Consider the following 14,225-nt stretch of genomic DNA (forward strand, 5'->3'; position numbering starts at 1 on the left):
GCTCTGCTGTCCCCGCACTGACCACAGGCACCGTCCTCCTCCATCCCTGCCACCCCCGGGGCCATGGGACAGGGGGAGAGGGAAGAGGAGGGTGGTGAGGGGATAGGAGACGTCGAGGGGCAAAAGGACATGGTGAAGGTGGAAAGAAGATTTCAAGGGGAAGGGATGTGGTGAGTGGCAAAAGGAGATGGCGACGGGGGAAAGGAGATGGCGAGGGGGGAAGGAGATGGCGAGGAGACAAGACACGGTGAGGGAAAGGGAGATGGCGAGCGTGAAAGGACATGTAAAGGGGAAGGGACACGGCAAGTGCGGAAAGGAGATGGGGAGGGGTGAAATTGCACCATGAGGGGAAAGGACACGGAGAGGGGGGAGGAGACAGCGAGTGGCAAAAGGACATGTTGAGGCAGGAAAGGAGATGGTGAGGGGGGAAAGGACACAGCCAAAGGAAAGGACACGGCAAGTGAGAAAGGACACGGCAAGTGGGAAAGGACACGGCAAGTGGGAAAGGACACGGCAAGTGGGAAAGGAAGATGTTGAGGAGTGAAAAGACACAGCGAGGGGAGAAGGGAGATAGAGAAGGGGAAAGGACACCACAAGGGGCAAAAGTACACAGTGAGGGGCAAAAAGAACACAGTGAGGGGCGAAAAGAACATAGTGAGGGGTGAAAAGAGGGTGGGAGAGCCAGGGAATGGGGAGGGAGGGCAGGGGAAGGGGTGGTGATGGCGGGGGGTAAAAAAAAACTCCACTGCAACTCAAAGAGGGAGGAGGGCGGTGGGTACCAGCCCTGTCCACATGGGAGGTGGAGAGAATGAGCAACGGACAGAAGCAGGCAGGGAGCTGGAGCTCAAATCTGACGTCTTAGGCTGGCTCCCTTGGCAGGCTAGTATTGCTTCAGAACCACCGCTGGTTTTTCAGTTGCTGGCAGGCAAATGTTCTTTTCCTAGTCCATTTCACCATTCCTTTAAATTTAGTCTTTTTAGCTGTGCAAAGGTAGGAGGTGTCCTGGGGCCAGAGCACAGGGTTTTCTCTCTCCGCACAGCCTGAGGCTGGACCCACACTGTCCTTAAGTAGCTCTTTCTCTTTCCCTTTTTTCTCTTTAATTTTTCTTTTTTCTCTTTCGTTTTTATTTTTCTTTTAATTTTTATTTTTGCTATTTTTCTTCTTGCTATTTTTTTCTTCTCGTTCTTTTTCTCATTTGTTCTTCTCGTTATTTTTCTTCTTGTTATTTTTCTTCATCTTCTTATCGTTATTTTTCTTTTTTTTCTTCTCATTATTTTTCTTCACATTCTTCTCGTTGTTTTTTTTCTTCTTCTTCTCGTTAGGTTTCTTCTTCTTCTTCTCATGATGTTTCTTCTTGTGCTCTGCACCCAGCTCCAGGCAGCCTGGCTCCTCCTGGCCACCACTGGGACTCTTGCCTGCCTCCTCCCCCGTGAGGGACACCAAGTCCCTGTGTGTGCACCTCTTCTTTCTGGGCGGGCTGGAGGTGTCACCTTTGCCATTCACAGATGAAGAATGAGATGCTTTGTGGCTCCCAGGTGGTGTGCTGGCCCCACGGTTTGGCTTGGCGCTCTGGAGAGCTGTGGAGATCCTGGCTCCATCGGCAGCCCGGTGTTGCCAATCGCATATTGCTGCTGCTCAGACAGAACAGATCCTCGCCCCTCAGCTGCCTGAGGACAGAGTCCCAGGAGAGCGCTCTTTTGACCTGCTTCTCCTCTTCTTGTTCTTCTTCTTCTTATTGTTCTTTTCCTCCTCCTCCTCCTTCTTCTTCTTCTCCTTGTGCTCTGCACCCAGCTCTGGGCAGCCTGGCTCCTCCTGGCCACCACTGGGGCTCTTGCCTGCCTCCTCCCCAGTGAGGGACACCGAGTCCCCCTGTGTGCACCTCTTCTTTCTGGGCGGGCTGGAGGTGTCACCTTTGCCATTGACAGATGGAGAATGAGGGCTGCCATCTGCCTCATGGTGGCGCTTTTTCAGGGGGGAGCTGAGCACCTGAAGGGTTGATAATTTGATTACAATTTTCAGAGGAGGCTTTTCTGTATTCGGCAGGCTGAGCGCAGATGAAGATGGGCTGAAAGACAGGAAAAGGTGCAGATATGGTGTTAAAGCCAGGTCCTGAGTGGGAACCCCTCTTTTCCTCACCATCCCGAGATGCACGAGCACAGCACTGCACATCTGCCATCTCAGCCACAAAATCTGAATTAGAACCTGCTCTAGGGCAGCAGCTGCAAGCACACATGATGACCTGCCCCACGCCCAGAGCACACGCTGTCCCACGGGGGGCTAGGAAGGAGCGAGTGTTGCTGCAGCACGTGCTGATGGCAAAGGTTACAAAGGAAAACCCAGAGCGAGACCTAAACCAGGCTGGTGCCTCCTGATCCCAGGGGACACCGGTACATGGTGAGGGCCTGCAAAGCTGCCTCCCACCCTGTGCTAACAAATACAGCGCCCTGCGTCTGGGATCCAGAGCGAGCCCTGCCAGCCCCAGAGAACAGGAGAGGCGGCTGCCGAGATCACTCCTCGAGCCAGCTGCCGTGCCAGGCAGTTGCTTCATGGAGTATCTGAAGATTGCTACTGGCCCTGCTGCCTGGGAGCAACTGGCATCGCTTACCTCAACTTGCCAGAAGGCTGGGCAGTGGAGTCAGCGTGGGTGGTGTCCATGGGCTGGATCTGCTCAGGAAGCTGTGGGTGAGGTTCTGTGTAGTGGTCACCTCTGCTCGCCGCTTGCGGAGTTCTGCCCTGTAGTTATGGACAGGAATAAACATCTGGTGGTCTAAAAAAAAGAGGATTCCATGACCCAAGGGAAGAAAATCGAAAAGGGGACCCCAGAGAAAGGGGACAGACAGACTGGGTGAGGGAAGCAGGGGGTGGCAGAAGAATCAGAGGGTGCCAACTGAAGACCGGGCAGAAAGTCAGACTCACCTTTTTTGCAGAGAGTGCCAGCTTCTTTGCTAGTGGTGGTGATGTGGAGCTGCTCCCCTCCACAGCGCCACCGGTCAACAGGGACCTCTTCAATTTAGCCAGCCTGGAGCCTTCTGGAGCAGGTGGCTTGACTCCAGGCACAGCAGGGAGGTGCTGTCTGGGCTCCTGCAGCAGCTTGGAGGAGGTGGGAAGCTTTGGTCCTGTGCTGACTCTTCTACGGGGCACAGAGACCCCAATCTCCTCCAGCCCAGACAGCTTCTTTGCTGGCTGCGTCTCTGGTTTCTAGACAAAGGGAGAGACAGAAGTTCAGTGAAGAAAGAATTCCAGGGGCCCGGGTCACCCAGGAACCCTTGGCTCAGCAGGATCCCCCCTGCAAACAGTCCTCCCTTGCACTCACCTTCCTCCAAACCTGCAGCCCCTGCCCTGGCTAAGTGGACAGAAGGGCAGCGGCTCCCAAGAAGGGACCTTCAGGACTCACCTGGCCCATCACTGGTTTGCAGGGCAGGATGGACACAGCCTCGGCAACGGGTCCCTCAAAGCTTGTGCTGGTGCTGGGTGTTCTGGTGAAGGCAGAGAAGCAGAAACCGCAGAAACTAGAAATATGAGTAAACTGTTTGTTCCAGCACTGACAGAGTCACCAGGAGAGTTCTGGAACAAGCTGCGCCCTTGAAGACATTCACAGACAATCTGGAAAACTGAAATAGAAGTAGAGTGAGAAAGTTTATTAATGACAAATACCTTTTTCAACATGGGAGCAACAAGGTTCTACTGTGAAAAAAACAGAAGAGTCTTATAACATGGAGTGGCTGGCAGATGAAAGGTGATGTAGATAAATATTAAATAATGCACAAGTTATCTCTCCAGTTCAAACTCATCAAAACCAAGCTAGAGACCTTAATAACTTTAATTCTGAACTTCACCAATGATACCTTAACCCCCTAAGATGAAAGACATTGGTGCAGCAAATGAAAAATAAAGGTCTTTAAATTTACATTTAAATACGCACATTTACCTAGGGCACAATTTTCATTTTTCCACTGTGTGGAGAATGAAAGAGCATCCCAAACTGTGCTTGCAAGATATCACGCAAAATACTCTTTTCAAGGAGTCCTTAGTATATTGGTGTGATCTAGAATGATGTACTAGTGAGCCAACACTAAATTCACAATAGCCTTTTCCTCCCCTCCATTAAACCCATCCTCATGGGCTTATGGAATAGACAGAATTCAACAAATCATTAGCATGAGCCTCTGTAGTGCCAAGAACATAAAAACGCTCAGTGAAAGGAGTCCTTAGATCTACGTTTTTTTTGGTAAACAAGATCCCTGCAGCACAAAACTCTGTGGTACAGAAGTGAGGATAAATTCTACAGATTAAAAAAAAAAAATCAATGCCCTGTCACAGCACGGGCTGCAGGCGCTGCAGGGTGAGACACACCGTGCTGAGCAAGAGCCCCCTGCCCTGTCACAGCACGGGCTGCAGGCGCTGTAGGGTGAGACGTGCTGACAAACACCCTTGTACTCGTGGCAGGGAGCTCTGAGCAACCCCTCAGAGGGAGAGGGGCTCTGTTTGTAACGAAGCCTTGAAGCAACAGCCTTTTTGTGGACATACTTTCTCAAAACCACTGTAGTATTGAAGTGTAACACAACAACGCCATCCGACAGGGGGAAATCTGCCTATGGAAACAAAGGGTTTGAATTTGTTGTGGAGCACCATAAACGCATAAACTACTTACGCGGAAGTAAGAATCTGAGGAAGACATGGATGTCAAGAAAGGATAAGATCTGAGCCACCACAAACTTTGACCCAGTCCAAGAATCAGCAAGATAACCTCATTAAAAAACAAAGAAGAAGAAATCTTAGAAATTCTTAGAAGAAATCTTAGAAGAAATTATCTCAAAATCACTCAAGCAAACACTGTGCAAACTAAGTACCGTTGCTGAAACGACAGCAACCCTTGCCCTCCTACAGACACGGGAGTTGGAAACCGGAGCCCTTGCACCTAGCAATATTGCCCTAAAACAGTGAAAGCAGCAGGAACTCCAGGGCAGTGAGTCGTATGAAAACCCCACAGCCTAGAGAACGAAGCAAACCAGCAAGGGATAGAGGCACGTTTAGAACATGCTGAAGAGATTGTAACAGCAAGAAGGAGGTAAAGACAACAGACCAGTGAGACCTCGGCAGAGCAGCCCAAAGCGACTGATCCTAAAAAGCTGAGAAAGTGCACAGCCGAGCAACTGAGCCAATGTAAGGTTACCAAGAATTACAGCATGTACCTGTCAGAGAGGCAGAAGAGCACCGTAACGTTGTATTTGCAAATGCTAAAAGTCTAATAAATGACTCAGTAGGACGCTGATCAGAAGCTGCCGTAGCGGGACCCAGAGGAAACAGATGTTAGAAGAAAATCAACTCTTCCAAACAAGCAGAGCATTAACCTTCCAACAGTCGCAGAAGCAAGCTTAACTTAGACTTTTGTGCTGCTTAGAAAAAGTCAAATGAATGTTAGAAAAACACTTAACTAACGACAATCTTCATATACTTGATTCAAACCTGGAACTACGGTCCTGCCCCGCAGGAGGCTGAAATGTGTTTTCAGTTTGAATTCACACTAAAAATCTCGCCCCGTCAGCACCAGAATGCAAATCTGGAAAATGTTATGGACCTTTTTAAAAAACTTTAAAAAAATATTCTTTAAAGTATTCCAGCACGTCATGTTCCACATTTCATGCAAGGGCACCTTTTTACTACACTATGTTATCTAAACCTCACTGAACGTTACATTAAGAGGGAACAGGGAACACTGTCTTATCTTGCACAATACTCTGCATAAACTAATCTGAAGAAGGACACAAGGTCACTACTAAAATCAAAAATATTTAAAATACACAGTAACGACACTTCATGAACTGTCTACCTTCTCAGAAAAGAAAATCACACAGACCCATTTCAGCATTCCGATTTTTTTTTTTTCAAATCTGAGGGGCAAAAAGGTAGGCTCCTCAATCTGATCTTAAAATCAGACACTCAACACACAGATCTGTTTTCAAGAGTTCTGTCACTCGTAACTCCAACAAAAGTCACAGGTGAAAATCTGCACAACATTCAGCAAATCTTAACATCAAATCCTGACTTTGGAAACCTGGAAATTATTTTTGCAATGGATTTTCTTAAAGTTCACAGGTTTGTGAACTAGGTAGAAAGATACTTTTCTTTATAAAGAAGTAAGAAAAATGTTCTATTTCAGTCAGGCTGCCTCCAAAGTAAAAGTATTTCCCAACATATCTTTTAGTGTCCAAAAGGATGTGTTAAATATAGTTCCAGCTGTTTGGGGATAGAAGTCCCAGTATCAAATCTGTATCGATACCCACCGATGCAGATAATGTGACGCTTACGTGAAAGCAACTTGAGGATACCGTAGGCCTTGAACAAAGCCAATTTTAAGACTTCACACTCACAGTTGTCATGGGCCTAAACTCAACCCCCATCCTTCCTAGATACATGACGTTTAGAAAAGAATCTTCCTTTGTTGCACTGCTAGACAAACCCACGTTTAATAACAAGACAAATCATTCCCTATCGCCTGCTCTGCCCGGAACTGAAAGACTTCAAAGGTCCCAGTGTTGTTCTTACATGTAATTATCAACATGTTTGTCAGCAAATCTCTTTACCTTCCGCCCAGCTGGATGTAACAGTGTCTATTTTTTTCTGGATGAAAGCTCCAGGACACGTACTCACACCTCTCCGTTTGGAACACAACACAAGAGTTTCTGTCTGGGCGTACAACTCCCTCAGTGCATTCTTGTGACTGATAAGCTGTCGAGCTGCCACAGACTGCTGCTTACGAGCGCCTTTTCCGTTCAGCGAACAAAGCAGTAAGCTAATCCACACCAACCTCCTTGAGACCTACCCTACTAACATCCTAAACCCATTGTGGAAGAGACATTGTGGAGAATGAACAGAACTTGCGGTTGTTGCAGTAGATTAAGGTTCAGTGATTTTCAGAAATGAACAAAGTCTGAATCTCCATAGCAAAAACAGACGGTGCAGTTTAATAAACAGCACTGCTCCATCAGCAGCACTTTGCATATTATTAGGGTTAAACTTTCTTGCAATCAGCCAGGAGATTATCATTCTCATTTTATTATAAATACGAAAATCAGTGCTTAACTGAAATTCTTGAAAAAGGAAGAAAAATTAAAAAAGAAAGATTAATGGAATAGTTCTGAAAAAAGAAATCATTAAAATGTCAAGACTCTCTTACATTAGCAGTCATTTCACATATTTTCTTTTGTATGCACAATTAAGTTTTTTCGTATAAAACTACACTGCATTTTGCAGAACCAAAGAGACTACATATTACTGAACATAAATCTGAGCTGATGCATTTGTCAAACATCTTTCATATTTTAAATGCTAATCTCTATTTAAAAATTGAAAGTGATTTAATACTTTCTATAAAATGTAATGTCTCTAAAGTCAAAGATCATTCACTGACAAATGACCACTTCTAATTTGAATACTAAATAAATTATAACAGTTGAGTTTGGAACTAAATAAAGACCTTTCTGTTCAGTGAAATCTTTCAGAATGCAGTAACCTTTGTGCTTTTGCGGTTGCTTTTTTTCTTGAATACATATATTTTCTGAGGCAATAAATCCTCTTTAAAACAAAGAGGACTTGATTTTGCAAAGAAAATATTTACATGACAACAATAAGCTATGAAAGCATGCAGTAAAACAACCTTTGCTGCTGCTAAGCATTTGTATTAATTTATGGTGAGATAAAGTTAGATATTTTTCCTCAACCTTAATAAAGTCAAGAATTCAGCCCTCCCAAAACTTGCGTAGGAAATACATTATGTACTTGTGAAAGTACATATAGATTGTAAGTTCCTCAACTTACTCTAACTAATTTATTCAGCATTTCACTGCAGAAAAGTAAAATAAGGGGAAGATTTTCTTATTTCATTTTCTTTTCCTACAGGTAGGGGTTGTCTCTGTCCTTTAGTGAGTAAATTCATTTTACAGAAACACAAGTAAAAATGCATCTCAATACACTGCATTCTAATAAGAATACTTGATCGCGCTTACTGGTTTATGTATAATTATTTATAGGTATGGATTTAGAATCATTATGGGAAAACAGTGGATTGATAAGAGAAGATAGGTAAGTAGAAAACACCTAACAAGATCAGACAAAGTACTTAGATGTGTGGTTTTTATGCTAAGATGCAGTAAGTATTAAGATACAAATTGAAATATACACCATCAACTCATTTAGCAGTGTGGGACTCCAAATATGATTTTCTGTATTTCATTAAAAAAATTATTTATAACTTAGAAACTCTAAGGCCTATTACACTGAGTGGTCATTTTCACAGCTATTAAAAACTTACGGCTTCTTTCTAGTGCCCAATATCTGTTCTTAACATCTCTACTCTGGTAATTTTTTTATTTAAACGAACATACGCACTCGCACGTGTTCATACATTTACACAAATAGGTATGAAATAATTTTAAGACAGACCCAAAATTGTACAAGTTGAACTGAGAAACATAGAAAAAGCAAACCTGCTCTGGGTCAGTTGGTATAATGACCCACACGCAACGGGCGTTGTCTTCATATTGAACCCGCTTAGTTTGGTGATGTAATAATCCCACTTGGTCCACGTAAATTAGAACCACATGTTCCAGCTAAAATGATAAACAATAGATAAGACGGCTTTTGATCAGTTGCTCTCTTTAAATTAAACATTAAAAAAACTGCCGTAGCATTAATAACAACTTGCTGTGGAATTCTTATTCTATAGCAATCTGCCTTTGAAGATGTTTCAGCTGGTCAAAAAAATCCTGAAAAATATCCTACAGAGAAAGGAAGCCAGGACTTTTCAATTAATCAGCCCAACATTTATATTACTGTATTCTTACTTTATGTAAATTATTTCTAAGGATTATCATATCAATATTCTGTTTAGAAAGAGATTGATCCTCTCCAAGGGGATGGAATGAGCCTTCTTTGTATGAGTGCAAGAAGGTTTGGTGCGTGTTCTCTTCCACTTCTCCATGGTTTGGAGGAAAACAAAACCGTATCACAGCATTTGACTCTTTGTAACAGTATATACTTAACCTAAACCTCCTAAACTTTAAATTCTGCGTTGCCTTAGCACTTAAAACTGAGGAAATAAAATCAGGAGGGAAAAAAAAAGACATCAAGTGGTTCTAGGCAGTAGCCTTACTTTTGTAAAGCACAAATTTAAACGTGAAACCATCACAATCCCTTTGGCACACTTAGCAAACCTAGATAATTAATTTCAGAAATAAATTACTTTAAAAGTTATTTTCCAAAGAACATCTAGATTTCCTAAAATATTCAAACTTCTCAAAATATCTGAAAGTGTTTAAAAAAAATACTTAGACATACCATTTCCAGGCACATCAAATAGGGTTACAAAACTTGAAGCATTTTAGAATTCCATCTCTGGTGTCCGGCACTACAGCTCTTTGGCACCATGCTAAAACAGAGAGGCTAGATCATACCATCTGTAAGTATTTAAATACCGTAAGTCTTCAAATACCTGAATCTCAGAACTTATCTACGTAACTTCCATTAACTTCCACATAACCTAGCTCCTCCACTTGCTCAATTTTCAGTACTGGCAAGAGGAATGAATACGTTCCTTAAAAACTCGGTCATTCTGGTTTTGGAATATTGAAATACCAAACATACACCTGGCACTCTGGGAAACCTTACTTTTCATCTTTGTCTGTGACTGCCTCCTTTCTGAAGAGGCTGGGAGTGGGCAAGAAGATGGGAGCGAACACAGCTGGGAGAGCTGACACCCGGTCACTGAAGGGATGTCCCACACCATAGAACAACAGGGTCAGCAATATATAAGTGCAATTACGCTTTAGATCATCCTTGAACTAGCAAAAGCTTTGGTTCAGGTGTTGCGATTCCTTCCCTCCACAGTCTATCATCTGCTGCCCCGGTAACTGCCATTCAGCATAGGAGCTTCTGAGTAGAAGAAATATTCCTTTCATCTATCTCAAAATGGAAAATAAAGTATATAAAAAAAATTGTATGCATTTCTTGTTGTTTTTTTTCTTTGGATTGTTTATGTTTTCGGTTGGTTAGTTGGTTGGTTGGTTTTTGTAATTAATGGTGGTGGGTTTACTTGTTTTCTAGTGCCTGTTCTGGCTAGATGATCTGGTTCTAGGAGGGCCTAAGGCAAGCGCTTTTCTAGAATCAAGAATGCCATTAAGATGTACAATCCAAATCTGCAGCTCAATTTTTCTACTAAGGAAAACAAAAACTTCTGTACATAGATAGATACTCTTTAATTTTTCCTATATACTTCAGTTTTGGACTACTTTGACAGGATTTACATATTTTTCTCTGCTTTTATTTTAGACTGTAGGTTGTAATGCAAAGAAACCAACCAAACAAATAAAAAGCCACCTTCCCCTCTACTCCATAAAAGCAAGGGGAGGAACTTATTAATTAGTTCAGAGCATAATGAGAAAACAATTAGAAAAGAAGTCAGAAGGTTAGGTAATAACCTATGTAAGGTTGCACAAAACAGAACTAGAAGGGAATTCACCACACAATGAGGAATATGGACATATCTGGAACTGACAGAAATGCAATATGATAGTGAGGAGCTCTTCTTTAGGAATTTAATTAGAAAAAATTAACTGAAACCTAGCTAACTAGGTTAAAAAGAAGAAAAGCTGTTAAAAGGAAATGAGCTCCCTGAATTGATACTGTTTCTGCATCTTTACTTGCATGCTTCAAACTACAGAAAGATGTTTGGATATACATAATTGCTTATATGCACACACATATATAGGGTATAGACATTTTTTGCTTTGTTTTGAATAGAATTTCATTGTATTGTGAAGCAGAAATTATAAATTACCCGTTTAAACTTCAGGAAAAAGTTCAAAGAATAACACCCACCTCTGCAAACTGGCCCGTGGTCACCCCAGGCAGGCAGCACATCCGCCAGCGTATCTCTGACAAGTGATGCTTTTACCACCTTACAGCACAGAATTGTCTTCACATGGAAGCTGTACGCTTGCACCACGCTCGGAAAAAAAATGAGAGGAAGGAGAAAAGAATTATAACATACTTTAAATATCTCTCCGCAAAAATGAACATAAATGCCACCAAATGACAATATTTCTAGGTCCAAACAAAAAATTAAGGGTACTTAATCCTGCTCCATCATTACTATATTCATAAGAAACAATTGATACTATAAAGAAGAGGTCTACCATTTAGTTTGCCCACCTTTTAAAGAAGTAAAACCAGGAATATAACGCAACGGTGAAACAAAGTTTCATCCTTCAAACTAGGACTTCAATAAATGCATGTTGCGATATATTTTTTAAGAGAATATAAAACCGCTATTCTTTCAGGCAACAAAATTTACTTCATGAATAATTTCAATCCCTCCCTAAAGGCCTAATTGAGAAAATAAGTAGTTAGATACTATAATTTGCCCACATGTACAACTAAGAAATACTAATTTCAGTAAATTGTAATAATTCATTAAATATTCCTGACCTTTTTGAAATTTCCTGTTAAAACACATGCTAAATGATAACTATTATTAGAATGGATATTGAGCGTTACACTTATAACTTTGAAATGTGCCTCTTTCAAATGATTGGTAACCTTTTTATAAATGATAATTTTTTTCTGAACAACGTTGATCAATATTTATGAGATTACTTGCCTTTTTTTCATCTGTGTCCCCTCGAGGAGCCGAGCAGGGAGCCCAGATGAGCTCAGCTAACGCAGGGGTCGCCAGCACCGCGGGTGAGAGTCCTCCTTGTTGGTAACATGGCCCCGTGTGCTGCATCTCAGTGACAGAGGCTGACAGTGCCGGCTCTTCCGCATCACAGCCACCTTTCCGCCTGGGTGCCGTCAGGTGCCTTAGCGAACGGCAACGAGAGTTACTGCCTCCATAACCGGGAAACCACCACCCCTCCTTAACCACTACTGCACAGCCTAAAGAGGAAAATTTGTGTGCCTACTACCTATCCAAATAAGGTATTCGGAAAATAACTAAAAGCCTTATCAGTCACCTTGAGGTGATCACAGTGCTGCTCTCATCGTGCACCTCTCACAGCAGCTGTTGGTGTATTATTTCCCACACCATCCTCTTGCGGAAGTAAGCCATGTGACTCTGGAAAGAAAAGGGAAAATCCTTTAAACACAGTAAGTCGAGGCAGAAAATAGGCACAAACACCTAAGAGTGGGAAACCCACTTCTCCAGAAGACATAAGGGCCAGGTATCCCAAACCCACCGGCTGCGGCATCTCGTGTAGGGAAGTAGGAAGCAGACACCAGATGTAAGGACGGAGAACACAGCTCTGCCCTTCCGAGGCCACTGTGGAGCTCCAACCCCACCAGCCACGCACCAACCCCAGAGCGAGGGATAGAACCTCCATCCCTGCTCCAGGCACAATCGGCAGCTGCTGCGGAACTCGGACCCGATGGAATGGCAGGAAGATGCCAGGGGAGCGTGAGGTTGAGCACGAGAAGGTTCTTCCCCCAGAGGGTGGCGGAGCCCTGGAACAGCTCCCAGGGAAGCAGTCACAGCCTGACGATGTTCCAGAAGGGTTTGGCCAACGCCCTCAGCCCCACCGTGGGAATGTTGGGGTGTCCTGTGCAGGGACAGGACTTGGACTCAAGAAGCCTTGTGGGTCCCTTCCAGCTCAGGACAGTCTAGGATTCTGTAACTTTCCCTGGCTCTTGTATCTGAGCAAAGGCGTCTGGAGCCAGTTTTAACTCCCACTCACCTGTGTAAATGTTAATGGTTTGCCTCTTGCAATATAGTCTGCATACTTGCAGACAAACACTCCACAGTCATCTCCATTCTGCTGCTGAGGGATTTCCTAAGGAATGCAAAGAAGCAGAATTTTCCAACACCGTAAAAGAGAGGCAGTTTGGAAGCAGCACGTTACCCATCCTAACGGACGCTCGGGACAATCCATTCACCATCACACAACTCAAAGAACAGACCTGAATGACCACACATCATCTCTTCACTCCCTTCACCTGGGTGTTACAATCAAAGTCCTTGTTAGGCTGAGAAGGGAGAGCAGCCTCCTAAGAGAGACGCCCTCCCTGAGAAGTTTATTTGTGGTTGCGGTTCCTAAATTGAGTCTTTAGGCAGTGCCCTTTGCTACTAACTCACAATCATCGAATGGTTTGGGTTGGAAAGGGCCTCAAAGCCCATCCAGTGCCACCCCTGCCATGGGCAGGGACACCTCCCACTGGATCAGGGGCTCCAATCCCCATCCAGCCTGGCCTTGAACACCCCCAGGGACGGGGCAGCCACCACTGCTCTGGGCAACCTGGTCCAAGGCCTCACTGCTCTCACCGTGAGGAATTTGGATTGGACATTTGGACAAAAATCTTCCCCCTTCCCCCATCCATGCCTATCGCTCCATGCCCTTGGTAAGCCCCTCCCCAGCTTTCCTGGAACCCAGCTCTGGGAAACACCCACTCAACCCTCTGCTTTTTCACACACCTGGACTTGTGCTCCCAACAAGAATAATTATCCCAAATTCCAAACCCATTTCCAAAGCCTGTGTTCTCCAACAAGAGCTAAACAGATTAAGTTTGTCTCGGGAAGCGGGGGCAAAGTCAGATTCACCTGAGCATGGCAGACTAAACAGAAAAAATGAAGCATGCAGCCAGCAAGGAGAAGTCATGCTGGAAGATTTCATCCCAGCATGGTTAAGACCAGGTTGGATGGTGCTTTGAGTAAGCTGGTGTGGAAGGTGTCCCTGCCCCTGGCAGGGGCTGGAACTGGATGGGATTTAAGGTCCCTTCTGACCCAAACCACGCTGCGATTCCATGGTTTCCTGGGTCAGCTGCGGCCTAAGGTGGCACCGAAAGAACATGAGATGCTTACAGCTCTTTTCTAAAAGCTTGGACTTAGAGAGCGTCAAGACCTCTAAAGAGGAGGAGTTGAGAGTTCACATTTCGCATCCCAGTAGTGCTCACGTACATTTGCCCTCATGCTGTGAATCGTCCACTCTGAACAAGCTAGCTTCCGTTGCCTTTTCTCCAAGCTTTCTTCTTCCAGGTATTTCCTGTTGAAAACAAAACAAAATCACTCTTTGCCTCTAAAATGTAGGTCAACAAAGCAGAGCTGCTGAAGGATCACGGGGAGCTGAGCAGCAGGCCAGCAAAGCATCAGAGCATCCTTACAGCGGCTGATTTAAGGCTTTCAGAGGAAAAATCCAAGTCTTAAATTTACAGACATAACGAGAGGCTGAGAGGTAACGTTT

The 14,225-nt window shown here is 44.1% G+C and overlaps 1 protein-coding gene across 3 annotated transcripts; it reads right to left on the reverse strand.

The window, feature by feature from the left end:
* Window positions 1-459: 459 nt before the first annotated feature.
* Window positions 460-10,982, reverse strand: LOC138732698 (ubiquitin carboxyl-terminal hydrolase 36-like). Of its 3 annotated transcripts, XM_069879353.1 has the most exons (8): window positions 10,876-10,982; window positions 9,337-9,427; window positions 8,487-8,609; window positions 4,652-4,747; window positions 3,395-3,611; window positions 2,917-3,198; window positions 2,606-2,733; window positions 460-2,065 (listed from the first exon to the last, which is right to left on the reverse strand). In XM_069879353.1, exons 5-8 carry the CDS (start codon window positions 3,401-3,403, stop codon window positions 1,660-1,662), a joined length of 825 nt encoding a protein of 274 aa, XP_069735454.1. In that variant the 5' UTR covers window positions 3,404-3,611; window positions 4,652-4,747; window positions 8,487-8,609; window positions 9,337-9,427; window positions 10,876-10,982; the 3' UTR covers window positions 460-1,659. The 3 variants fall into 3 exon arrangements, with proteins under 3 accessions (XP_069735454.1, XP_069735455.1, XP_069735456.1); XM_069879354.1 differs by lacking the exons at window positions 8,487-8,609; window positions 9,337-9,427; window positions 10,876-10,982 and adding an exon at window positions 5,193-5,284; XM_069879355.1 differs by lacking the exons at window positions 4,652-4,747; window positions 9,337-9,427; window positions 10,876-10,982 and having other exon boundaries at window positions 8,487-8,514.
* Window positions 10,983-14,225: the final 3,243 nt, after the last annotated feature.

Source organism: Phaenicophaeus curvirostris, chromosome 36, assembly GCF_032191515.1.
Source record: "Phaenicophaeus curvirostris isolate KB17595 chromosome 36, BPBGC_Pcur_1.0, whole genome shotgun sequence".
Taxonomy (NCBI): Eukaryota; Metazoa; Chordata; class Aves; order Cuculiformes; family Cuculidae; genus Phaenicophaeus; species Phaenicophaeus curvirostris.